This window comes from Peromyscus californicus, unplaced genomic scaffold (genome assembly GCF_007827085.1).
Source record: "Peromyscus californicus insignis strain IS unplaced genomic scaffold, ASM782708v3 Scaffold_13__1_contigs__length_99412109, whole genome shotgun sequence".
NCBI lineage: Eukaryota > Metazoa > Chordata > Mammalia > Rodentia > Cricetidae > Peromyscus > Peromyscus californicus.
The window spans coordinates 98055881-98082927 of record NW_026294424.1 but is presented as its reverse complement, the minus strand read 5'-3'; the positions used below and the strand labels follow the sequence as shown (position 1 = coordinate 98082927).

General features: G+C 42.6%; 1 protein-coding gene across 5 annotated transcripts in view; it reads right to left on the bottom strand.

Moving 5' to 3' along the window:
• The window catches only part of Rpap2 (RNA polymerase II associated protein 2), an 81943-nt gene that overhangs the window by 34122 nt on the left and 20774 nt on the right, over positions 1-27047 (bottom strand). For 4 of the 5 annotated variants that reach the window (XR_008217596.1, XM_052735681.1, XM_052735683.1 and 1 more), the window contains 5 exons: positions 26588-26623; positions 23742-24672; positions 20468-20562; positions 17735-17815; positions 8942-9010 (listed from right to left, as the gene is read on the bottom strand). Coding sequence is in view for 4 of the 5 variants with exons in the window: in XM_052735681.1 (XP_052591641.1) it covers positions 8942-9010; positions 17735-17815; positions 20468-20562; positions 23742-24672; positions 26588-26623 (1212 nt within the window). In the remaining variant the exon portion in view is untranslated. The remainder of the gene's footprint in view (positions 1-8941; positions 9011-17734; positions 17816-20467; positions 20563-23741; positions 24673-26587; positions 26624-27047) is intronic. The other variant, XM_052735682.1, reaches the window with a different exon arrangement.

The window sequence follows — 27047 nt, the reverse complement described above, 5'->3', positions numbered from 1 at the left end:
CTAAAGTTTCCAAAATAGCAACAGCAGGAAGAGACCCAGTATACACCATGTGAGCCTGTGGGGATACTGCACATTCAAACAGTAACATTCAATTTCCGGATCCCAAAGGCTCAGGGCCACTTCATAATGCAAAACACCTTTGGCCTTCCTCCAAGAGTCCTCAAGTCTCAACAATTCCGACACTGTTCAAAAGTCCAAGTTTAAAGTATCTTTTGATTAAAAGCATACTCTTAAGTTGTGAACCCCCCACCCCCAGAATAAAAAATGTTACATACATCCAACATCCAACAGCACAAGGCAGAATTCTCATTCCACAACTGGAATGGTATCAGAGAGGAGGAATGGGTCCAAAACGACACTAAAAGCCAGCAGGGCAAACATGGAATCCTACAGCTCTGTGTCCAGCATCTGGGGCATGTGATGAGGAGCTGTGAGCTCCAACAGGCCTGGCCAGTGCCCCCCCCCCCCCCAATGCCTTGTTGGGTGTAGCCCACAACAGCTGCCCAAAGTTTTCCTGGCTGTATGCTGTTACGGGAGAGCAGGATCAAAAGTCACCGAGCATGGACTCTTTGGGCAAAATCAGTTTTTTTTTTGGTTTTTCGAGACAGGGTTTCTCTGTGTAGCTTTGCGCCTTTCCTGGGACTCACTTGGTAGCCCAGGCTGGCCTCGAACTCACAGAGATCCGCCTGGCTCTGCCTCCCAAGTTCCACCTCCTATGTGTTGGGAACACACTAATTTTGTAAGTGAAAAACAATGACGAGTACAGGGAGAAGGAAGTATTGGCCCTTCTTAAAGTTTTAAATACCAAATGGAAGGGCAGCTACAGATCAGACAAAAGGCAGAGTCGGGGAGCAAGGCTTTGCTGAGGCCCATCACAAAAAGGCTATTTTCTCCTGGTAAAATAAAGCTATTTTTATAGATCCATTATTTCTTTCTCTAACTCTTTTTAATCTGCTCTGATACTAGTTTTTGCTTAAAATAATGGCATCTGAATTCTACCTCTGCTTCTAGGCATAGACATGACATCTAAAGTACCCAGAAAAGCCTGAGGTTACTACTTAAGGGGGATTTCTGGTGAGGAACAAAGGTATGAGTTGATCCAGGCAGACTTATCAATCACCTGCACAGGAACCACCCTAGGAAAGCTGCCTGTTCCAGAGATGTTCGGAAGCAGTAGAAAGTCTCCCAAGCAACGGGCCCTCCGGGTACTGCCTGCGACAGTGTCTCGTGTTAGTCTCTAATACATGTTGCCTGATTTTACACTAGGGTGTGTCATCGGCCGGCCGGCCAAGGGGACACAGGAGCAAGATCACAGGGACAGTCCCACAACCTCGGTAGCCAAAGCACCCTGGGATCTCCACTGCGTCACAGCTTCACGTACTACTGTCTTAGGAGTTTCATGCAAAGAACTTTGGCAGGTTACACCTTGTTTGGCTTCCTTGTCTTCTTTTGAAAAGTCAATGGGAATGTCCCAAACCCCACTATGCTTGTATCTGAGTGCTGTGGCACCAGCAGGAAGGTCTAGGTGAGCTCTAGCAGTAGCCAGGTTCCTCTGCATGAGGGACGCTGCAGCCTCAGTGGCAGCATGGGTGAACTTGGGGGGCACTTACCTAGGTGACTGTACAATGATGGCACCTGGTGGCCCTTCCCAAGAGAGATTTATACTCTGGAACCTGCCAGTGGGTAGGGTTTAATTCCCAAGATGCCCCACAGGCATCCTCTGTCCTAACTGAGTGCCTGGCCTCTTTTTAATGGAGGCAATCTCTTTAAAACATCCACCTCACTCCTAAACTGTTTTTTGAAATTCTATGTTCCCAAGCTTCTTGCTCCCAATTCTTACTGTTAAGCTCGGCTGGAAACAGTCACCAACAACTATGCCATATCCTGAATGTCATGCTGTCTTAAAAAAAAAAAATTCCCCTCTACATTAGTCTGTTATTTTTCAGTTCAGCCCCAGGAGACAGACTCAATGCAACACAGACAAATCTTTTGCAAGGTCATAATATGCACGGCCTCCAGTCTAATTCCCTTCTGAAACATTGCGACGCTGGCCCCTACCGTCCACACTCCTGTGGGCATTCTGGCCTTCTGAATGACACCACGATTGCTTATTAAGCTTTGCTAACACCATTCTAGCAGCTCCTCTAACCTGCTTCTCAAATCTTTTCCAATGCTTCTGCAAACCAGTTCAGTGTAAGAACCACATGGCCAGAGTTAGGGACGGCAACAATCCCACTTCTCGGCGTCAGTGTTCTGCGTTATTTACTCCTACAAAGCTGCTACAGAAATACCTGACAGGACAATTAAACGGAGGAATTGCCTTTTTTCCTCATAGTTTTAGAGTGTGTTCCACTGTGGTTGGGAGGACCTGGCAGAGCAGTAGAGTTCGGGTGGCTGGGAAGCAGGAGACAGAGGGGGCTAGGAACCAGACAACCCTAAGATCTCTCTGCCCTTGATGATCTACTTTCAGTTAGCTACTACCCTAAGGCTTCCTTACTTCCCCAAACAGTGCCAACAGCTGGGGACAAGCACGTAACATACCAGGCTGTGGGGCCCTGCACCTATGAGCACCTACAATGCCTACGGCTGAGAGGACGGGAACTCCTGCAGACAGTCTCTGGAGGGCCTATGCACTGCCAGTGACCGGGATGGTGCACCTGCTGCAGAAAAGTTTGGCAGTTTCTCAAAAGGTTAAACGTAAGCTAGCAATTCAACTGCAATGTCTACACCTAACGAACTGAAAACATGCTCACACAAGAACATGCACATGGATGTATGGCACCACTGTACAAACTAGCCCCAGGGCAGAAAGAACTGAAATACCTACCACTGGACAACTCAGCAAATGAGTGTAGTGTATCCACATCACGGGATAGTACTTGTCACACATATAACAGTAGTTATACGCTACTACATGGACAAAACCTTTAAAGACATGTTCCATGAAAGAAGCCAGACACAGCCATGTCACATACGACTTCACTGACTTGAAATATTCAGAATAGGTAAATAGATACGTGGTTATTTCATAGGAATAGATAAGTGGTTGTCAGAAGGAGAAATCAAGGCTGAACTCATATGAGATTTCTTTCTGGAGTGACAAAACTGTTCTGTTATTAGACAGCACTGGCCATTGTATAATATAGCAAATATACTAAAATACAGAACCATATATAGATTAAAATGGAAATTTCATGTATGAATTTTATCTCAAGAAAAATCAATTTCAAAATTCCATAATTATAAAATATAAGAAAAATATTTCCAACAGTCTTTTAATATGGTCTCGAATACCAAACTTGATTTGGAATGGTGAGGGAGATCTGAGATTCAGGAATACGTCTAAGAACCAACATATTTCTAATGAACCATCTCTTTGTTTTTCAAGGTGTGCTCACAGATTTTTACGAGGAAACTAAGTGATGGGCAAGCTTTAAAAGACAGTTGGGTGAGGGTAAAAAGCTTTAGTCACATCTTTCCATTCGTGCCCAGTGGCTCCAGGGAAGTGGCTCTCCAGAGTATCCATCTCTGATGACTCCTTAAAGTGACTGCTGTGTCCTGATGGCTTTTGTTTAGAGATCATGGTCAAGTTGAGCTTGTTTAAAATACCATTTCCCAGGACTTACATGCTACTCCCTGAACGATGGGAATACTCAAAGCTTTTAGAGGGAATAAACTATTGAATGGTCTCTGACTACAAACAGGCTACAGTTCACTGGAAGCAGCCATTTCAGATAAATAAAATGAAAACAGACACCTTTGGAGACAGCCTTGAAAGCTTTCCATTAGAGAACACCAAGGGCATCGAAGATGGAAGAGCCTGCATCTGTTTCGATGGGCAGTGGCCACTCTCTACAGAGTGAGTGTTCATCTCCTCCACTGGACAGCCAAAGTTTCAAGGAACCTGGCACGCTTTCTGTTACGGAAACTCTATCCTCACTCCCGGCCCAGTTAACCTGCTGTGGAGGCCTTGTCTTTGGCTGCGGTTGTGGTCAGTACCTTCTCCTAGATTTCTCACCAGCATCGACTCAGTCCTATTTTGTGTTATAAATTAGAACTTAATGACAGTGGTCCAATCCAAGAAAACCAAAGGCAAAGGAAGAGCAGAGGAGTGGTGGAGAGCGGAGGGAGGTGGACGATGACTGTCACGCCTCTGCTCTGGGTAAGGTGGGCTCCGGAAGAAAGGAAAAGAAGTGTGAGGGAGCTGCGTGCTAGAAGATGCACTTTGGTGCAAATTGTGTTTCCTAATTTGATAAACAAAACTATATAAATACATTAACAGGTTTTTATCTAATAGAATATACAGGTTCTAAAATGCAGAAAAGCTAATTTATACATATTTTTGTTAAAACACATATATCAAAGACTGGTATCTTATCCGGGCACATATATTTGGGAAAATCCAATTCAAGCTGTATTGTTCCAATGGACAGACCTTTTCAGGACAGAATCTAATGGGAGAATCAAGTTTGGACAGGTTCAACTAGAATCATTACTAAGGGCTCAGGTGATAAATATCAGCAATTACTCAGTTGTTTTACTGCATTTTCAATCAGTTCTTAGAAAAATGTCAATTATCAGCATTTGAGTTCTTGAAAATCTTTAGCACATATTAGGAAAAAATGCAAAGACTACAGGATGGAAACTCATTTGTGTGAGATGAACGCACATTCTTAACCTGCTTTAAGGGGCTCTGTGTGCTCTTAGCAACAAGTTAGGTTCTGAATATATAAAATCAATGAATGTTGCAGTCACAACAGCTATTTAAGTCCCATAAAATCAGTAAGAATTCTAAATTAAGTGAAGCAAGCCATGACGAACTTTCAGATGCACACACATCTCAGCAATTGTCCAATTCTGTCAGAGCGAATTTCTTCCTGAGGCTATACTTATATAAAAACCAAACACATAGATTGATATATTACATATTATGGCCCCAATTTTTTCTCAGTGGTAATAGGTCTGTGAAAGCACAAAGGAAAGCCCCAGGGAAAGATGGTTTTCTACAGAAATATCTTACTTTTTGAACAAGGGTATGAAAATTTAAGACCTGGCATTTTCTGTTGCTCTGGGCTAGCATGTTTGTCAAAAGAGTACCCCTTGGTGCCAGCAAGAGCACCACAAAAGCTCACAATTCTAAGAGCAGCTCTCATGTAGCCAATGGATATTAGTAATAAAACTTTTTTTTTTTTTTTTTTTTTTTGGTTTTTTGAGACAGGGTTTCTCTGTGTAGCTTTGCGCCTTTCCTGGGACTCACTTGGTAGCCCAGGCTGGCCTCGAACTCACAGAGATCCGCCTGCCTCTGCCTCCCGAGTGCTGGGATTATAGGCGTGCGCCACCACCGCCCGGCTAATAAAACTTTTAATATTCAAGGAATTATAGTATACTGTTAGACTATTACACAAAATCATAAATGTCTTACTATACAAGATAACTAGACATAGTAGCTTTTAAAATATTTATGTATGTATTTTGTGTGTATGAGTACAGGTGTACACATGCCACATGTGTGTGGAGGCCAGAGGAGAATCCTCAGGTATCTGTTCTCTCCTGACACGTTGTGGGATCTGGGGACCAAAGTCAGGCTATGTGCTGAGCCCTCTGCAAGCTGACAAACTACCTTATATATATCCTCTTTCAGTAAGTATAACTGCTCCAAGGAATTATGTTTGGTTTTGAATATGCATTTCAGAAATGCCCACAAGTTCTGAGTAACTTGCCCTGGAAATCTGAAAGCAGCTGTGAGAGTTTCTGAAGAGCAAGCGGGACTTGTGTGACGATACTCAGTTTAGTGGCAACAAGCTAAGAAGATGAAAGGAAAGGTCACTGTGCTGTGGGATGTTCTGTTTGGCAAATGTGTTGCTGATTAGTCAATAAATAAAACACTGATTGGCCATTGGCTAGGCAGGAAGTGTAGGCGGGACAAGGAGGAGAATAAAGCTGGGAAATGGAAGGCTGAGTCAGAGAGACACTGCCAGCCACCACGATGAGAAACAGCATGTGAAGATGCCGGTAAGCCACGAGCCTCGTGGCAAGGTATAGATTTATAGAAATGGATTAATTTAAGCTGTAAGAACAGTTAGCAAGAAGCCTGCCACGGCCATACAGTTTGTAACCAATATAAGTCTCTGTGTTTACTTGGTTGGGTCTGAGCTGCTGTGGGACTGGCGGGTGACAGAGATTTGTCCTGACTGTGGGCCAGGCAGGAAAATTCAAGCTACATCACTGTCCACAAATATGCGTGCGGTTCCCCTTTTCTCTGGTTGGGGATGTCTGTGTTCTTTACCCTTACCATGGTAGGGCTTTGTACAATACTGACCCACATATCGACCCTATCCTCAGGGGCAATGCTATCTTCATTAGCAAATATTTTAAGCTATGTGGGAAGAAGGTGGGATGGAATGCCAAATATAAGTACACCTTATAGAAGTGAGTGGGGTTCATTTTAGCATGACACATATTTGAATTTTATTCCTAACATGCTTAGTAATATTTATTTTAAAAGAGTGATAAAAAGACAGAGTTGTAGCCTGGCGGTGGTGGCACACGCCTTTAATCCCAGCACTCAGGAGGCAGAGCCAGGAGGATCTCTGTGAGTTCGAGGCCAGCCTGGTCTACAGAGCAAGATCCAGGACAGGCACCAAAACTACACAGAGAAACCTGTCTCAAAAAAACCAAAAGAAAAGACAGAGTTGTAAACAAAAGGGGCTAATAGCTAAGCAACAGGTTCCCAAGGGGTAAATGTGAAAAGCTAAAGGGGACTTTCTAAAAAAAGAAGTAAGAAAGAAAGTAATATGTACTGCTATGGAAGTCTTAGGAGCTAGTGATAAAGGATAAAGAGAGGCCCCTGAACCTGAGCTGCAGAGAGCAAGCAGACTTGTTGGGAACTGTTAAGGAAACCTGTGGCAAAAGTCATAGTTCTAACACAAGCTTTCAAAACCAAAACTCACCAAGTTCCTTGTGACATGGGATCTACAGCGACCAATGATTTTAAAGGAAGCCAAAGGACTCGCTCTAGAAATGACTATGCTGTCTACACACCAAGAGGACCAATGGCTGGGGGTGCTTACAAGCTGTGGGGTCATAAGAAGAGTGACTAAGGACACACAGTCGTGCTTACAGCTACAGGTTTAAGTTGCACACGGGAAACGTAATTCACACAAAAAGTGCACAACTGAATCCTTTCCAGGGTCACCTTTCCAAAGGGTCATTACACCGAAACTCAGAGGTCAAAGGGTACAAGAAAGATCTAGATAGCGGTGTCTATTTTGTTACATGGTGCCGATGTTAAAAACAAAGGTTCTCTTAAAATTATTTTAGGTTTTAAAATATTTGTGTGTGTGTTATGGTGTATGTTCTTGTCTGGATGTATGTACATGTTCATGCTGGTAAGCATGTGCATACGTATGTGTAGAGGTCAGAGATTGATTTTGGCTGCCTTCCTTAATTGCTCTCCACTTTATTTTTTGAGACAGGGTCTCTCACTGAACCTGGAGCTCGTCAATTCAGGTAAGCTGGTTCATCAGTGAACTTTGGGGTCTGCTTGTCTCCCACCCATCACATGTTGGAGGGACAGATGCCGCCACACCTGGCTTCTCTATGGGTTCTGGGGTCCAAACTCAGGTCCTTCTGCTTGCTCAGTGGGCACTCTGCTGACTGACGCGGCTTTCCAGCGCAGAGCTTTGTTTTCACATGGAATAATTATACGAATTTTAATAGTATATTTTATTATTGTGTTTCTCATACTTCTTTTTATTCCTTGCTGAACATTTTGGAGATGTGGCAGTAGTTTAATACAAAAAGTATAGGGCCTAGTATGTCTTCAGTTGCAGAAGCAAGACTATGAGATTCCTGTTCATGCCTCTAACATGTCAGTCCAAACACTGCTTCCCTCATGGCATAATAAATTACAAAAGTAGAGTTAGACAGTGGTCTATGAGCGTTTATTACCAGGCATATGACACTGTGGGTGAGCACAGTTATTGGTATTTTCTCTGTCAGTGACCAAAATATTTATACATTTAATAAAGTAGAAAAACCTTTTAAAAATTAATAAGATATTTTTCATGAACTGCCAATTCAACTGGAACACTGAATAGTAGAAATAACAAAAGATTTGTTCTTAGGGTTGATTAAAAATTTATATCAGAGCATTCAAGTAAAGTTATTTTCTGTGTTCTGATTTAATGAATCATGTGCATTGTATCTGTTGGGTGACACAGATTCTTGCTCACTGAAGCCGACCTAATCCTGCCCACACACCTGGGGACAGGGAAAGTCACAGCAAAGAGAGAGAGCAGGGCTGGAGACACCCGAGGTGACCTGCGAGCATCCCTAAGTTTTCAATTGCCTATCGGCTTCAATGACCTAGCAACACCCAGCTGCATCAGTAACGCAGTAAGGAATGACCTCCAAAGAGTCTTCCAATTCATGCTGAAAAACACTCCACCTAATAAACGCCTTTAACCCTTTTGAAAAATAGCCTAGAAACCACCAGTGGTTTCTTAAAGGTGAGTGAGTTTTAAATGTTTTATGTATACTTGTGTAGTAAGTGTTCACCTTAGCTCCTTTAAACCTGTTAAATTCTAAAATATACATTTAGAAAATAAAAGTTATCCATTACTATTAAAGACAAACTATGTTAAAAAATGGAATATATGTAAAAACAGAGGTATAAAACAATGGCGCTCAGTCTTAGGAGAACAGACATTAACAATGAAATGCAAGAGACTGTTGCATAAACCTTGCACATAGGATGTTCTCTAACAAAAGATAAACAATATTTATGAGGACTAGGTTTTCTTAAGAGAGTAGAGATACAAAGAAACAATTACAGTATCTCAAAATATAGGAACGCCATTCTCCAAGGCAATGTGCAAACCAGTGACTGTTCTCCCTACCCAAACTGTTCACTAGAGACAGAATCTGAAAGAGTACTTACACTGTCAGCAACACCACAGCGATTAAAGTCCACTCCACGGGCTTGTGGATGATGTTTCGATTGGATAATCTGAAAGACAACAGGATTTACCTTCGAATTTTAGTTCTCGATAACAATTACAATTTAATGTGTCAAAGAGGTAGTTCTTTTTTTAAATTATTTTATTTTATATTTTGGTTTTTCAAGACAGTTTCTCTGTGTAACCCTGGCTGTCCTGGAACTTGCTCTGTAGAGTAGGCTGGCCTAGAACTCACAGAGATCGCCTGCCTCTGCCTCCCGAGTGCTGGGATTAAAGGCGTGCACCACCATCACCCTGCTAAGAGGTAGTTCTAAATACCTGTTCTGTTTCACAGGGTAAGGTCAGTGGTGAGATACTGCAGTTGTTATTCAAGGTTTGATGCTGACAGTCTCCCATGCCGGCTGTAACAGCCCAACTTACTTCGCTTCTGAGATCAGCTGCAGATAGTAACAATCTCAACAGGAAGCATTCCAGCCCCACTCTTACATAGTTATAGCAATAGTATTATTAGAACAGGATTATGAGAATCAGGAGGGAAATGAGATCACATTTATTAAAATAGACACAGATGTCCATGGTCCATATCATCACCCGTTGAAGCTAACAAGGTAAGTTGCTCTGACCCTGGTTTTACCTAATACTCTAGCACTTTTTGACCTGTTCTTGGTTGGCAGCAGGCAACTAAGGGATGCCATAATCTACAGAATATGAGTGCTAGCTCACCAAACTGTAAGAACAAGTCTTTGCTAGAAGAAATTGAAGTTTTTAGCAATACCTAATAAATCTGGAATATGAGTACCTTACATCTATATATAAAGACTTAAAAGTACTTTCATTTACATATAATGACCTACGGAAACCTTTACCAAAATATTGCTTATAATAGAGGGAAATAAATTGTAGCATATTTAGAGTATTAAACAACCATTAATATGAATGACCTAGATTTATATATGCTAGAAAATCATTTTGTGAATGAAACCAAGTATGGCATGGCATCATTTTCATTATCAAGAATGGGTGAGACTAAGCGCTGTCTGTGGACATGTGCAGATGGCACAAAAGTGAAAACAAGGACCAGACGGAAACATGCACGTCACAGTGCCAGGTGCTCACACTGTCTTCCTCAGTACCTCTCTGGAGACAAACGTCCCTGCCTACCTCTGTCCTCAGTCTAATACTCCCAATGTTCTTGCATTTCCCTTTCTTTTTCACACCACATATTACCTCCTAACATATTACCAGTTTTCTCTTGCCTGAGAAGAAATGTCTGCATTCTTCACCTGTTTATTCCAGGTGCCCAGAACAAGCAGCTTATAGTCTTTCCTGAACATCTGAGAAACTTTAAAAAAATTAAAACCTATTAGTTTATCAATTTGGATTTTCTCTACAGTTTAGAATGTTTTTCAAAATTAATAAAAAATCTAGCTATAAAAAGGCAGTACAGTATAAGAGTCAGCTAATGTGGAGATTAGCTCAGCTCTGTCACGTACTGGTGTTAGAGACTCCAATACCTACTAATAATATAAAATGTTAAGCTGGGTGTGGTAGTACATGCCTTTGATCCCAACACTGGAGAGGCAGAGGCAGGGGAATCTCTGTAAGTTTGAGTCTAGCCTGGTCTACAGAGCTATTACAAGTCCAGCCAGGCATAGATGGATGGATGGATGGATAGATAGATAGATAGGCAGACAGACAGACAGACAGGTATATATATGATAGGTAGGTAGATAGATAGATAGATGATAGATGGATAGACAGACAGACAGACAGACAGAGTCCCTGGTACAGAAAGCTCAACAGAACTACTTTTCCTCGCAGGCTTCTACAAAGATCAAGCGTCCCAAAGGCACATGCTGCCAGACCCTCCTCCCTTCACCTACCAGCCGGCTCTGACACAGCTGAGCAGAGCGGTCCCTCCATGGACAGTCTCTACCTGGTTCCCTTCTCCCTGGTATCACTGCAAACTTCCTGACCATGAGCACCATGGCTCTTCTCTGCAAACACTTCCTTTTGGTGATTTTATCTTGTCTCACAGCACCAAGACAACCAAGGCCGAGACTCAGACCTTCCAGCTCCAGTCTGGACCTCTTCCTGAAGCCCAGTTTCTGTATTGGATGGTCTACTCGGCACATGTGACATGCACGCACACACTCCTCCTGTTCTGGCAGGGGTAGGTCATTCTATTCCCGACCCCCCAGTTCATGGCTCTTCACACAGATTGTTCTCCTCTGGACATTGCTCACTTTCCCAGGCTTATCAGCATCCTAAATGTTCAATGACTATGTCAGGCTCACTCTTGTTTTCAGGTTTTGCTTTTAATTTATTATTTTAATTAATTTATATGTATGGTGTTTCTCCTGCATGTGTGTCTGTGCACCATGTGTGTGCCGTGCCCAGAGGGGGCAGAAGAGGGCAGCAGATCCCTTGGAACTGGAGTTACAGATGGTTGTGAGTCACCATGTGGGCATTAAGAACTGAACTCAGGTCCACCAGAAGAACAGCCAGTGATATTAACCACTGAGCCATCTCTCCAGCCCCGTTTCCAGGTTTCTTAATTTTTTTAAACTTTTATTTCTATTTTTTTATTTATTGGTTTTTCGAGACAGTTTCTCTGTGTAGTTTTGGTGCCTGTCCTGGAACTCAACTCACTCTGTAGACCAGGCTGGCTCTGAACTCACTGACATTCGCCTGGCTCTGCATGTGCTACCACTGCCCGGCAAATTTTTTTATTTTTTAGTGAGTGCCTACGATGTGTGTTGAGTGTACACGCCACGGTACATGTATGGAGGAGGTCCAGGTACAACTCGGTGGAGCTGGTTCACTTCTTCCACCTCTGTGTGGGTTTAGGGGAGCAGGCCCATGTCCACGGTGTGCACAGTGCCTGTTCACCAGCTGAGGCACCCAACAGCTGTTTTCAGGCTGCTCTATCTGATGACTTCATACAGAAACAGCATGCTCCCAACCTCCTGTGAGCATTTCAAATGCACCTCTCACTGCTGTCTCCCCCAGGTGATCGAAAACTGAGACCTTCTCACTCTTCAGTTACTGCCCTGCTCCCAGCTTCTTAGAAGTAGAGAACACACTAGAAAGGTGAAAAGAGCATATGGCTATGTAATATGGCTGCGTGATAACACGTGACACCGAAACATGCATACAGCCCTCTGGCAGGATGACGTGCCATGAGAGAAGGGCTTTTCTGTTCACTGTCCTCTTGCAGCAAATAAAATGAAACTCAGCAAGCACATAACCATGAAGAGCTGAAATAGTAGGGTAAGTGTGGACATAAAAATAACAAAACAGTGCAGCATGGCCTCTCTTGTTTGGATTTTTCTTTTAAAGAGGTGTCTAACTATGTAGCCCTGGGCTGGCCCGGAACTTACACAGATCGGCCTGCCTCTGCCTCTGAGTACCTGGATTAAAGATGTGCACCATCAGGCCTAAAATTCTGTTTTTTGGTTTTTGTTGTTGTTGTTAAACCTCTCAGTTAACATATATTTAAGATTTCATGAGTTCATTTTTGTCACTCAGGAAAAAAAAAAATGTAGCACACATGTAACTTACACCACTGTCGTCGCAGGCACTGGGGAAATTCAAGTAAGAGGCTCTTAGTTACATTTCCATTGCTACGACAAAACACCATGACCAAGACGACTTACAGAGAAGTTTACTGGGGCTTACAACTTCACGGCAGGGAGCATGGCAGAGGTAGGCAGGCACTGGAGCAGTAGCTGGGAGCTTACATCTGATCCATAAGCAAAGAGAGAGAGCCAACTGGGAATGGCCTGGGCTTTTGAAAACTCAAAGCCCACCCTAGTGACACACCTCCTCCAACAAGGCCACACCTCCTAATCCTTCCTAAAAAGTTCCAACAATGGGGACCAAATATTCAAACATATGAGTCTATAGGGGTCATTCTCATTTAAACCACCAGAAATTTTGTTTTTATCTTGCAGTATTTCTATTATATTAGCAGAATAGCAAAATAAAAAGTTTCTTTTTTCTTTTTGTTTTTCAAGACAGGGTTTCTCTGTGTAGCTTTGGTGCCTTTCCTAGAACTCACTCTGTAGCCCAGGCTGGCCATGAACTCAGAGAGATCCACCTGCCTCTGCCTCCCGAGTGCTGGGATTAAAGTCGTGTGCCACCACCGCCAGCTCTACTTGTTTTCACACTGCTGATCCAAACAGTATCTAGCATACAAGCTAAATAAGTATATCTACTACTGTCTAACTAATACTTAAAAAACAAAAAGGGGCTGGAGGTATGACTCAGGGTTTAAAAACACTGGCTGTTCTTTCCAGAGGACCTGGGTTCAATTCCCAACACACGTCATGTGGCTCACAACCATCTGTAACTCCAGTTCCAAGAGGTCCAATGCCCTCTTTTGGCCTCCCTGGGTATTAGGCACATGTTATTTAAAATTTACACACATTTAGAAAAAAAAGTCTTGATTCATCATAGATGCAATTTAAAGAAGATTTTAGTGGCAGAATAGAATAGGATTTTAATTTATATCTGCTCAGACAAGCATCTTGACCAGCTGGCTGGAGCCTGTTCTGTGCTGTGACAGGTAAAACAGTGGGGATGGTGGGCAGCTCTCTACTCAGGCGTGAAAGCCTAAACAGAGAGCCCTAAACAGGCTCTCAACTGCACGCTGGAATCACCTGGGGCCTTTTAAGCTACCTACTGTCTGAGCAGAACTCTGACTAACCAAAGGAACCTGGTCTCCAGGGGCCAAGCCACACATTTGTAGCTGTTAAATGGCTGCTCTACAAGTTCTTAGTATTGGCGATCATTTCCAAGAGAAAAACACAGTTATTTATATCAACTCTTTCCCACTGTCAATATTCACTGAAAGGAGTTCTCCACACCAGTCACTGCCAGCAATGGGGCATCTTTACAGAAGAAACAGACTACAGAGTCACATTTTCTTATTAGACGCTGGGGACTCCTCATCCCTGGGAGCACCTGACATTTCTTTGAAGGAGTTGGTTGTTGTCAGAATAACAAACAGTATATAAGAGCTTAGTTTTTGCTTTCTCTACTTTTACAGGTGCTTGACATTTAATAAAGACATCTGTGAAAACAAGCCAAAAAGTAAACAGTATCTTGGTAGGGGGTACTACTTACTATTCTGACAACAACCAACTCCCAACCAACCATGTTTCACTTTCACAGCCCCATATTTTCTACCACCCCTACTAATGTGGATAATTTTGAAGTCAATAGCATCACTTCATCGTCTTTAGATTATTGTGAATAATGAAAAAAGTAATCGGAAGGGATCTGGTTGCAAACTAGAGATGACAGGAAAGGTGACAAAATAGGTTTATGCATTACACCGGACAAAGTCTCCGCGTATCTGCAGTCTGTGCGTTAGGACTGAAGAGCCCTGTGTCTCCTGTCCTGGCTAGCTCAGGGTCCGAAGAATGACACTTGGTGGGTAACGGAAGTTACATAGTAGATTTCTTACAGAATCTTCTACAGTAATCCCATTAGGCTCTTTGGGTTTTTTAAGTGTTGGTGAAATGACTGGTTCTCAACCTAATACCCTTGGAAGTACTCAAGTATATCCCAGCTGTTCCTTTGTTAAGTGTGTGAGGAAACCAGACAGGCTTGGACTGGACACAAGGAAAGCTGCCAGTTCAGGGAATGGAAACTGTAATACAATTCAAATGACTTAAGGGGGTTTTTGTGTGCTCTAAGAGGTCAAACCTGGGCCTCATGCATGCCAACCACACACTCTACCACTGAACCACACTTCCAGGCCACACAGCAGACTCACATCAGTTCTTCATGAGGGTGTTCCTGAAATAGCATCCTCCCCACCTGCAAGTCAACTTCCTACCACAATCTTGCAGAACTACCTTTGTGGTCCTTTCCTAAAGTTCATTTAAGATACGGTAGAATAGAGTGATAACCCTGACCCAGCAGTGCCGACCTTGACATGCAGGGCTGACCCTGATATAGCAGGGCCACTGACAACAAAACTGAAAGTTTTCATCAAAGGTTCTAGAGAGGACAGGGATGCAGCTTCGTGGTAGAGCATATGTCCATCGTGCGTCAGGTGTTGGGTTCTACTCTCATGTCCCCCTAAACATGTGCACACACATACGCACATGCCTACAAATGTATAAGTATGTGCACACATACCTACAGCTAATTTCTTGGCGTGGGGATTGAACTCACGGCCTTGTACACACTAGATATGCACTGTAACCCTGAGCTACACCCTTAGCCCCTGAAAGAAGTCTTCATTGTCTAGTTCAGAAGCAAAGGGCCACACAGAAAGCCAAGTACTGTGGTCACTGACCTTCTATAGCAAAACAAGGAATCTTGTCTAAACCATAGACAGACTGTTGTAAAAACCCGTCTACACCACCTTCCATGACCAATGACCTTTCTCTACACCGCCTTCCATGACCAATGGCCTTTCTCTACATCATTGCTTTTAGAAATTAAATAACTTGGTAAAGCCCAGCATGTGATGAGAACTGCCTTCATGTGTTGACATAAATCAGACATTATTAGCAGTGCAGCTTCCAAAGGCTAACAGTGGGTCCAACACCGAACACCCCATTTCCATGGCACATACAATAATAATGGAGTGGTCCTATAGTTACTTTAAAAATACAATTCAACAGCCTGGTCTCCAAAGCGAGTTCCAGGAAAGGTGCAAAGCTACACAGAGAAACCCTGTCTCGAAAAAAAAAAAAAAAAATCAAATGACATCAGTAGTCCCAAAGGAGTGAGAAATGCTACCTGTCAGATAGCACAGTGTGACTAAAGCATCACGTTTCATGATTTTAACTGAAATGCCAACTTGATGTCATCAAATGCTGGACAAGTTCTCACTGGCAGTACTTTTATAATTAACAGCAATGATTTAGTAAGGGAATAATTCACACTGCAGAGACATAATTTTGTGCCCTACAGTGAAAAAACAAAGAGGTCCTTAGACAGAGGGAAAAGTAATGTTTGGTGGTGTTTGGATCGGAACTCATTCACACTAGGTGAGTGCTCTAGAAGCCAGGGCCCCTCTGAGAGGACTTATTCCTAGAGCTCTGCTGAAGTGACATCACCAGTTCGCTCAGAACAATGAGATACCCACTGTCCTGAAGGAAGTGCATGGCAAGTCGTTACAAATCAGTGAAAGTGTGTCACTATGACATTCACTCTCGGAGAAGTCAGAACAAATCCTCAATTTCAGTGTTTCCACACTGTGGACCTCTAGCCAAAGTTTACCATCACTATAGAAAGTTCTTTTTTCCCTTTTAGATGCATGGTTCTAGTAGAGACATAAGATGGAAAGCGTCTGTTTCCATTATGAACAGGGATACCAAAAAATCAAGTTTTGTAATATTTGGTCTGGACCCTTTTTTTTTCACAAAGCACTCAGTCTTCAAAAGGCCTGTGCCAACCTGAAGACTACTCTAGCATCCATGAAGTTTTGTGATCAATGATCTTTAAGCTGTATTGTCTCTGAGACACTCATGACAATCAATAAATCACATTATTTAGGTTTATTTTTGAACATTCACTTTCAACTATGGACACCCCAGTGAGACTGTTCTCATATGCATGTTTTATCAATCAGAACACTCTCAACTGCTCCACTTTCCAAGGTGCAAAATCTCCATTCTCTGTCTTTGCAGCTCTCAGTACTTCTCAGTACTCAAGTGTCTTCACACAATCCAGCATTAAATTACTCCCTACGCTCACCTTATGTTCCCACAGGTGAGGCCTCCCTGAGGCTCAGCATTGCTTCCTGTGTACCACAGGCGTACCGCAGAGCTGCTCATCTGGTACACATTTATAATTTCACTAAATTTGTTAGCAGCTTTGTGTCACAGATATAATGTTCCTTTTGTGTGTGTACGTATGTGTGGGGAGGCCAGAGGATATGGGTTTAGTGCCTCAGGTGTCCACCATTTCTAAGTCAGGGTCTCCCTCTGGCCTAGAACTTGCCAAGTAGCCTAGGCTGGTTGGCCAGAAGGCCAAAGGGCCTGTCTCCACTTCCTCAATGCTGAGATTATTAGCACACACAACAATGCTAGCTTTTTCATTTTTTTTTAACTTGGCTTTTGGAGACTTGTGGTGGTTTGAATAGGAATGGCCCCCATAGACTCATGTGTTTGAATGCTTGGACCACAGAGAATGGCACTGTTAGGAGGTGGCCTTGTTGGAGTAGGTGTGGGCTTGTTAAAGAAGTATGTCACTGTGGAGGTGGGCTTTAAGGCTTATATGCTCAAGCTAGGCCTAGTGGGACAGTCCCTTCCTGCTGCCTGCAGATCAAGATGTAGAACTCTCAACCACCTCTCCAGCACCATGTCTGCCTGCATGCTGCCATGTTTACTGCCATGTTTACAAAATGGACTAAACCTCTGAACTAACTGTAAGTCAGCCCCAATGAAATGTTTTCCTTCACAGGAGTTGCTGTGGTCATGGTGATAGAAACCCTGAGACAGGACTGAGCTTACAAGGCTGGCATTCGACGCACAGTCATCTCTCTATCCTGTAATTTTTCCCCCTAAATTCAGTTTACTTTATAAGCAAGCTATCCAAAGTAAAATATGTCAAAATTGGAGCCAATAAGGAGTTGTATTCAATAGAAAACAGCAAGTAATGTTTAGAGGAGGAGGAAACAACACTGAGTTTACAATGTGGGTCCACAAAGGCAAAGCACGTACTTTCCCGTCTTAGCCTACGGACTGTGCAAGAGTCAGTATGGTCAAAATAACAGAGAAGGAAGAAATTACAACATTAACACTAACCTGAAAGTCTGAACAAGGTTTTTAAGGTCAGAGTAAATATCGCCTATTGTAATCTGAAGAGGACCCAAAAGTCCAGGCAATCTGAAAAGAAAAAACAAAAAACCCCACATTATTTAAAGCTAGAACTTCATTACTGTGTAGAAACATTTTGGCGGGCATGCCTGCCCCTGGGGTTTCCTTGACCACTGTGACACTGAGGCGGAAGTGAAAGTTACGCTATATTATGACTAGGGAGAGGTCAAAGGAGCGTCATCCTAACTCCAGCTCTGCGTCCGTGCTACTGAGTGTAGAGCCCTGTGATGCAAAACCACCCTGGCTGCTGCCTCTACCTCTTTCTGTCCCTGGTTTTCTTACCTGAAGAGCAACCTACCATCACCTTTAATTCCATAGCTTACTATGAAAGCATTATCCTCTGAATAATCATATAAACACTATTCCAACAAATACAAGAAGATGACTACAGAAATATTTTAGTGATGGAGATAAACCTATCAGTAGGTGATTTATATGATAGATACATTTAGTAATACATTTAAAAAACCTTTAAAATAGTACAGATTAATGTTATTGGAAATGTAAAATGGTAAATGTTGGGCAAAAAAAGCATATGCCATGTAACACATTTGAAACAAAAATACACGATGCTTATTATACACAAAATATATTTCATTCCTTCTTAGAGTTGTTGTTTTATAGCAGGAAAGCAAAGGAATGAATACGTACACCATACCCAGCACATGGAGATGTGTCTAGCCTGCCCTCAAACTTTCTATGTAGTTAAAGACAGCCTTCAACTCCTCATCCTGCTGCTTCACTCCCCAAGTGCTGGGTCACAGGCATGCAGGGCACCCAGCTCAGATCCCACCTTTTAACATTGCTATGTTTACCTCATTTTTCTGTCCCTTGTTCTACCCCCAGAAGTACTTTAAAGCAAATTCTTGATATTATGTCATTGCACCCTCATTTTTACTCATATCTCTAAACACAAACATATTTTTTATACAATTACAATAACATCACCATACCTAACCATTACTTTTTTCTGGTGTTTATAAAAACAAAAAAGGTCAGCCCAGAAAACTGGCCTTTCAAAGCCTTTCTCCCCATCCTCCGGCTCTTAGAGTCTTTCTGCCTCCTCTTCCACATTATCCCTTCAGCCTGGGGTGGGGTGGGGTGTTGTATAAATGTTTTGTTTAGGGCTCAGCACTCAATCATCACTTTCATTAGCTAAAACAGCTAGAAAATTATTTCCAATGAAATTCCTGTCCTCTAACTATATACCTGAAATGATAATCTATCCCAACACTCAAAACTCAAATAGCCAAAGTTTGATATCGTCTTGCACTGTATCAGATAGGTGGTGACTTATACTGAATTATTTCACAGATATAAGCATAAAGATTAATTTTAAAAAACAAACAACAGGGCTGGAAAGATGGCTCAGTCAGTAACATGTTTCCCACCCAAGCATGAGGACCTGTGGAGGAGACCGGTCTATCCTGGGGCCTCAGTGGCCAGCCACTGTAGCCTGTCAGTAAGCGCCAGGTCCCAATGAGATCCTGGCTCAAGAAGCAAGGTGGAGGGCTCTTTGGAAGTAATATCAGAAGTTGGCTTCTGGTCTCCATTCCCACATACATGGACCTGCATGCATATGAACACGTACGTAGATTCTGTACATACACATATACCACACACACAGGGCAGAATAAAAGACACATATACAGAGCCCAACATATGGACGTGCTCAATAAATATTAATTTAAACATTTATTCAAAGGTAAAAACTAGGAATAGATCTTCTTTGTGGTCAGTTTTTTTAGATTGAACCAAACCAAGACATAATGCCATGTCCGGCATGGTGGCACTTCCTTCATCCCGGCACCCACAGGCAGAGACCGAGGCAAGAAGATCTCCGTGAGTTAGATGCTAGCCTGGTCTACATAGTGACCCAATCAAAGAGGATTTCAGGTGTGGCTTAAAAATATGTATTTTTAAAGTAAAATAATTGTACTTCCCATTATATCACCAGTAATATTTTATATCTTGGCTGCTCAAAAATATTATGCTTCCAGAAAATGTTTTTCTTCTTTTCAAAATACTACAAAACTAAGACTTCTCTGTATTTTCAACTCTTTAAATGGTGATTGATACATTTTTTCTTGCTAAAAGAAGGAAATGCAGGTTTAAAAGTTCAAGGTAGATCTTATACCTTTGGAAAAAAGATTTGGAAACTTTTTTGTTTTAAAAACAGAAACAAGAATACTTTTTAAGTGTTATCTGTAACTGGGCTAATTTTAAGAACAATCCTTCCCATCACAGGACACTTCAGGCCAAAGTGCACGTTGAACTGACTGAAACTCATGTTCTTGAGTGTGAAGTGGGCCTGTGAATATGCAGACGGTCTGTGGCAACGTCCAGCGATGTGACCGTTCACCACAGCTGAGCTTGCTTCAACAGCTCTCTCTTTGCTGGCTTAGGAAGACGTGGGGTATTTTGTTTTTCCACTCTACAATCTCAGTTTCCCCCTTTATGATATCCTTGTGTTGTCTACAAAAAGAATTTAGTACCGAAAAGTGTCTGAAAAGATACAATGTTAAAATGGGAAATTTTCAAATGAGGAAATTCATGTAAGCTTTTCGTATCATCTTTAAAAAATTTATAAATTACAAACTCATGAAAACATTCAGTTAATTTAAACCTCTTACTAAGTCAGAAGGACACATCCATACTTACACTTTGCTCAATTTTTCAAGAACAATCCGTTTTCTAATCTGGTTCTGGGAACTTGAATCAATCAGTGGGAAGCTGGGATCACGCCCAAACACATTCTTAAACAAAACAAACAGAAAAATAAACTGGTATTTTTTTTCTTTTTATGAGTGGAGCAATTAACATTAAACAGAAAAGTTCAGTCCTCTAGTATGGAAAGAGTTAAGAATTAAAACATTTAAACCTGAGCATTAGCTTAGTCATTACCAGGCTAAGGAACCTGCCTGGTCCATCAGCCCTCTTCTGAGGGCAGGTGTCTCTGTAAAATGCTAAACTCGATATAAACGTACATTTAAGGATTAACATCACCAATTACTAGAACTTGTGGAAAAGTCCTGTTTTTAGAAAAGATCATTCAAATGAACTAGGAATGAGAAAGTTGAAAAGAAAAGAAAACAAAAGAAACCTAGCTCTCCTGTGTTTGAAAGCGTCCCAGAACTAACAACGTAGTAAAGAATTTGGGTTGAGACCCTGGAGAGGGTAACTCAGCAGAGTGCACGGGCTAATCCTGAAAGAGGCAATTCTTTTTTTCCTAACAGAAACCTAAGCAGAGTTTTTCTAACAGAAACGACAGGTCAGGGCATGCCAAAAAGAGGGGTTATGGGTAAGGCTCCCCAAATGGAGGTCAAGACTTGGAAGGAGCACACTCCAGCAGTGAGACAGAACAGGAGAAAGACTGACTCTTGAGGACTGTTGCCACCACTCCGTTACCTCCGCTCCTGATTGGGTTATGGTGATGTGGGGTTGCTGGAAATCTTATGAGAATGGAACAGATCCATCCAAGAGGATAACAACAGCCTGCACCTCAGGTTAGCGTCTCCTGTGTGCATCAGACCGGCTCAAACTCACGATCCTCCTGCCTTAGCCTTCCAAACACTGGGATTACAGGCATGTATCTATCACTAAGCTCAGTTTGCAACATTTCAATATACAATGTTCGATATCTAATAAAATAAGACAATATAATAAAAATCAGGATCATTAGCCCATCAAAGTCAAACTCTCAGGGATTCAGATAATGAAATTATATTACTGTTAAATGATATAGTGTATAAGCTATATAAAGTTAACATCTTCAAAGAAAAACGACGGTAGAAAATGCTAGCAGGCAGCTGGAACTATACGAAAGGGCCAACAGACATTCCAGAACTGAGTGGCACCGCATTTAAAAGCACTCATCGGGCCGAGAGCAGCAGGGCCACATTCTCCCAGGTGACTTCATAACCAGTGTCCACCATGAAGCACAGACCTGGGGGCTTGCAGTCACGGCAGCTGGGCCTCTGACAGTGGCTAGGGACTATGAACATTTCCTCACAGAAGGCCTATACCAGAGATTCCGGTCACCACTTACTTCCCTCGGGCTCCCAGCTGAATGAGGTCTTGGTGCTAGAGCATGTAAGAGTTCGTAGAAGGCAGGCTGGTGTTGGGGCAGCCTTAGTGATCATCACCCAGTGCTGGGGGACTTTCAGTGATGCAGCCCAGCCCACCAGTGATGCTAGCATGCTCAGTCTTACAAAGCCAGACCTGGATGGACTATTCTTAGATTGTTGGTCCCTACTCAAGGTGAAGAGACACAAAAGATAGCTCAGAGCTCATGGGACATAGCCCTGGGGACTCAGGGGACTATACTACTTATGCAATGGCACACTCCTCAGTAATGAAAAGATGAACTACAGGGACACACAACAACACAAATATGTAAAAACCAAACTAAATCAAACAGTATTCTATCAAATTGGACAGTAAAGAATATAGACTGTTCAAATTGGCAAAAGTAATCTCTATCATATAATAGTAAATCTGGAAGAGGCAATGGTCAGGAGCAGACACTGGTTTCCTTGTAAGGAAGCACTTCCTGGTGTGGGTAGTAATGTCACGGGGTGCTCACTGCAAACATTCAACAGTCTGTACACTTGCTACTGAATGCCAATGAAAAAGCTGTAAAATGCTCTACAGTGGAGCCAGACCTCAGACACTGGTTTTTCCTTTGTAAGGCTTCTTAGTGTAAAGCCGTAAGTGACGGCAGGGGCTTACACAGCTCTCCGGAAGAGACCAGTGTTCCTCCGAGCTTAATGCAAGTTTTGGATGCTAATATTGAACTGTGTGTGCGGGGCTAGGTAAAAGTTTTGTAAAGATCCAAGAAATTTCTGTATTTTCTCTGTTTCTACCTTCCCTCCCCAATCTCCAAGTGTGTTTTTAATCTTAGGGCAACATCACTTACAACTCTTTTAATAAGAGTTTTATGCTAAATTAAGACTATTTTCCACTCTTCTCTCCATGCTACATGACTTCCCAGACAGCACATATGAACCAAAAATATGCACTGGGAATATTACAAAGTCCTTCCTACATCTCAGCAGTGTGCACTGAGCCCTTATGTATAATGGCTTTGTACACAGTTATGATGTCACACTCTGAACAGATGAACCATGGGAACTACTGAAAGTCCCATTTACAGATAAGCAGACTCAAGAACTACGTTTTTATATTTTTTATTATTATTATTATTATTATTTGGTTTTTCAAGACAAGGTTTCTCTGTGTAGCTTTGCGCCTCTCCTGGAACTCACTCTGTAGACCAGGCTGGCCTCAAACTCACAGAGATCCGCCTGGCTCTGCCTCCCGAGTGCTGGGATTAAAGGCGTGCGCCACCACCACCCGGCAAACTATGTTTTTAAAAAGCTGGCAGATGAGCGTGGATCTCTATATTCATGACTTCCCAGTAAATCCCTTTACTACAGCATTTTCATCTTTTGTGTCTGTGAGCTATGTTTTCTACATGTGTGTGCATGCATGCATTCGTGGGCATGTGGAGACCAGGGGTCAGCACTGCATGTCTTCCTCTATCACGTTTCTCCACCTTAGTCTGCACAGTCTTCATGACCATGGAGATGTTTCTTCTAGACTGGCTGATCAGAGAGCCCTGGAATCCCTGTCTCTGCCCCTCCCCTTGCCTGGCAGTGCGTATCAGATGCACACCACTGTGCCTAGAGCTTATGAGTGCCAGAAATCTGAACTCAGCTCCTCAGGCTTGGGACACAAGCACCTTCTCCCACGAACCATCTCCCCAGCCTGTAACATTTCAAATGGACACTCGAACCGAACATTACCTCGAGAAGCATTTAACTATCTAAGCAGTCAATGTATCCTACTGCAAACAGCACGAGGCATGCTCCCAGATTCGCTCTGCTGAGTTCTCCAAATGTGAGCAGCCTAAAAATTTCATGAGAAGACATACCTCTTCTGGGTGCTGCGACTTGGTAGTTTCGTCATTTAAAAAATAGCGTCCTCTATAGAACTCCCTGACCCTCAGATTCAGCATTTCAGTTTCTTTTTTCAAACTCTCGTAACTTGGCAGTGGCTTAATGGCCGTGTCTGAGCCTCTGAAGGGTAGTGTCTCATCCAAGTTGTTCTGAGGTTGGCTCAGGGCAGGACCATAACCACCTGGGTCACAGCTTACGTCATCTTCATCCAATTCCTCATCAGGTACGGGGGCTGACGACGGTTTCAGGCACACAGAGGCATGATCTGGGCCATACAGAAACTTCAATGTTTCTTCTGTCTTCCATTCAGTCAAAGTGTCCTTTAGAACACGAAGCAAGTTCGCCTTTGCAACCTTAGGACACACCTGCACTGAGCCAGAGGCTGACCCAGAACCCTGGGTAGATTTGGCAAATTTGCTCCTGAAGTGCTCAGCACTTTTCTTGCTTATACCTACAAGGGTAACTTCTGACATACTGTGTCTACTGTCAGAAACTGCTGAAGTGTTTAGTCTTTCACACGAAGGGGCAGGTGAAGAAATCTGAGTACTTTCTTTCTTTGAAGGAAGTTCACAGGCAGCTGCTTTCTCCGGACTACCCAATCTGCAATTACCCAACTGCTCGGTGACATCTGCCACTGTCTGCTCTCTGTGTGTGGAGTTCACTTTCTGACCAGCTTTCTTTTTCCTTATGCTGCTCTCTTTGTGCAGCCGTGGTCTGGTATCGGCTGCCTTTGGCCTGTTTCCTGGTAGGAGCGAAGAAACAAAGCCCTGCTCATCATCACTGGTGGGATCACTCCCGGTGCAGGAAGCTGTCGGTTCACACTGCGCTTCAGAGGCACCAGGACTGTCAATATCTGCTGCAGTGATGGCTTCACTGAAGAACTGTACTACTTCTCCAGAACAGCCACTGTACAAGGGAAGAGAATCAATTACAATGGGAAGACAAAGCATTTCCCAGTTACATTCTGGAATTTCCACTCCTTAGGCACAGCTTTACTTACACACTCTCTCTCTCACATGAACTTCAGAAGGCTTTAATTTCTCCATCTCTAACACATGTTTGATACAATTCTTTTCTAGCTTTCCTTTGCCTATTTTTAACCATTTTATAATATTTTTGTTTGTTTTTTGTTTTTCAAGATGGGGTTTCTCTGTATAGCACTAGCTGTCCTGGAACTCATTTTGTAGACCAGGCTGGCCTTGAACTCACAGAGATCCACCGGCTTCTGCCTCCCTAGTGCTGAGATTAAAGGTGTTCACCACCACTGCCTGGCTGTGTTGCAATTCTTTTTTTTTTTTTTTTTTTTTTGGTTTTTCGAGACAAGGTTTCTCTGTGTAGCTTTAGTGCCTGTCCTGGATCTCGCTCTGTAGCCCAGGCTGGCCTCGAACTCATAGAGATCCGCCTGCCTCTGCCTCCCAAGTACTGGGATTAAAGGTGTACACCACTGCTGCCCAGCCCTATGTTGTAATTCTTAAAGTAGTATAGCAAACCAACATCATAACACTTTAAATAAAGACACTATGCTGTTCAATGATTTTTGATTTTTGCTTGAAAAAAAGAAAAATATTTTCTAGTTCTGGTTGACCATTATACAGAAAACTTCATGGAATGAAAAATACAAATGTCATAACAGAAAATGAAGTTGGTACATCAACATTATTCAATGAAAGATACTTAAATTTGAAGACTCGGGAGTTGCAGCAGAATGCAAACCTAGAGAACAGCTGTCCCTCTGATGGAGGAGCAAACGCAAACAGGAAGCAAACAAGTGTGTATGACCTGCTGCTCTCAAGCATGCGGCGCGCTTTCCTATTGGCTGAGAACGTGTGGGCGAAGGTGCACACCGTGGGAAGGAAAGAGCTCAGGCAGCGGAGAGCTGAAGGCAGGTCCTGGTGGGAATGCAGAAGAGGACCAAAATTCTCAGCATCACATACAGTTTCTAACTAGAATTTAACCTGCATCCCCAGGCAAGTGACTGCTGGATAAGAAAAGAAACCATAACATCAGGAAACTAGAAGGCAGGCTGGAAAGATGCCTCAGTGGTCAAGACCACTTATTCTTACAGAGGACTTGGGTTTGACTCCCAGGACCCACATGGTGGTTCACAACTGCCCGTAACTCCAGTTCCAGGGAATCCAATGCCCTCTTCTGAACCCCCTGGGCAAACACTTCCACATATAAAAAATGAAACAAATCTAAAAAATTTAGACTGAAACTTTCATGGTTTTTATAACTCACTCTTTCTCTTGAGGTTCTAAGGCACCTCCATTTCATACTAGGGTAAAGCCATCAAGGTGTCCATCAGTAAATAACTGTCCCTTGTTTGTGCTGGATACCTTGTGACTAAGGCAATGACTGACAACCAGGGACATTTAATCTGAGAGCTGAAAGGATTTGTTCTGAGAGATGGCTGCAGTTGAGCAAACAACACTAAGAAGAGCTATGAGGTGGGGTTAGGAAAAACAAAAACCCACAACCTGCATTTATATTACTACTTTAGATATTCTTTCAAATAATAAGTAACACATTAATAGTTTAAAATCCTATAAGATCATAAAACCCCTTCTCAAATGTAATGGTCACAACGTCACCAACAAAGGGACAGCGTGAGATGGAGACTGTGTTTGTGTCTGTTTCAACAGGTTCAATTAGACCTCCTCAGCGGGACAGCTGTACAATAAATCAGACAGATCAAACACATCATCTTTCCCTCACAAAAGAAAATGCTGAACATGTCACACGTCTCTTTGTACCACACTGCACAGGAAGTCCAGGAGCTCACGCCACCTGGCCCACTCAGGTCAAACTGATTCCAACCAACCTTTGTCCTTCCTTCAGCAGCTGAAAATCAGGAGGCCTGGAACAAAACACAGAGAGAGGACGCTGAAGGCAACTGACACATCAAACACATTCAAGGGTTTACTATAACTGCACTGCATAGGAAACACAATTGGAGAAGTAATTCATAGAAAGATTTTCTTTCCTTAAGGAAAAAATTAAAGGGCAAAGTACTGTAGAACACATGCAAAAAAACTGGATTCGGTGTTTTGTTTTGTACCTAAAATTTACTCATTTTCAGAATTAAGTTCAAATTCCATGCACAGTTCCTGTTCTTGGTGACTTCCAGTCACCGTCAGCTCCAGCTAACCAGAATGTTTTGCTTCTGTCGGCACTGTTGTCTAAATGTTTTCCTGAGCACAGGTTTAAGTGGAGTTCCTAACTGATCCACCAGCTCCTTGAAGGCAGAGACTATGTTGCAATTCTTTTTTGTTTGTTTTGTT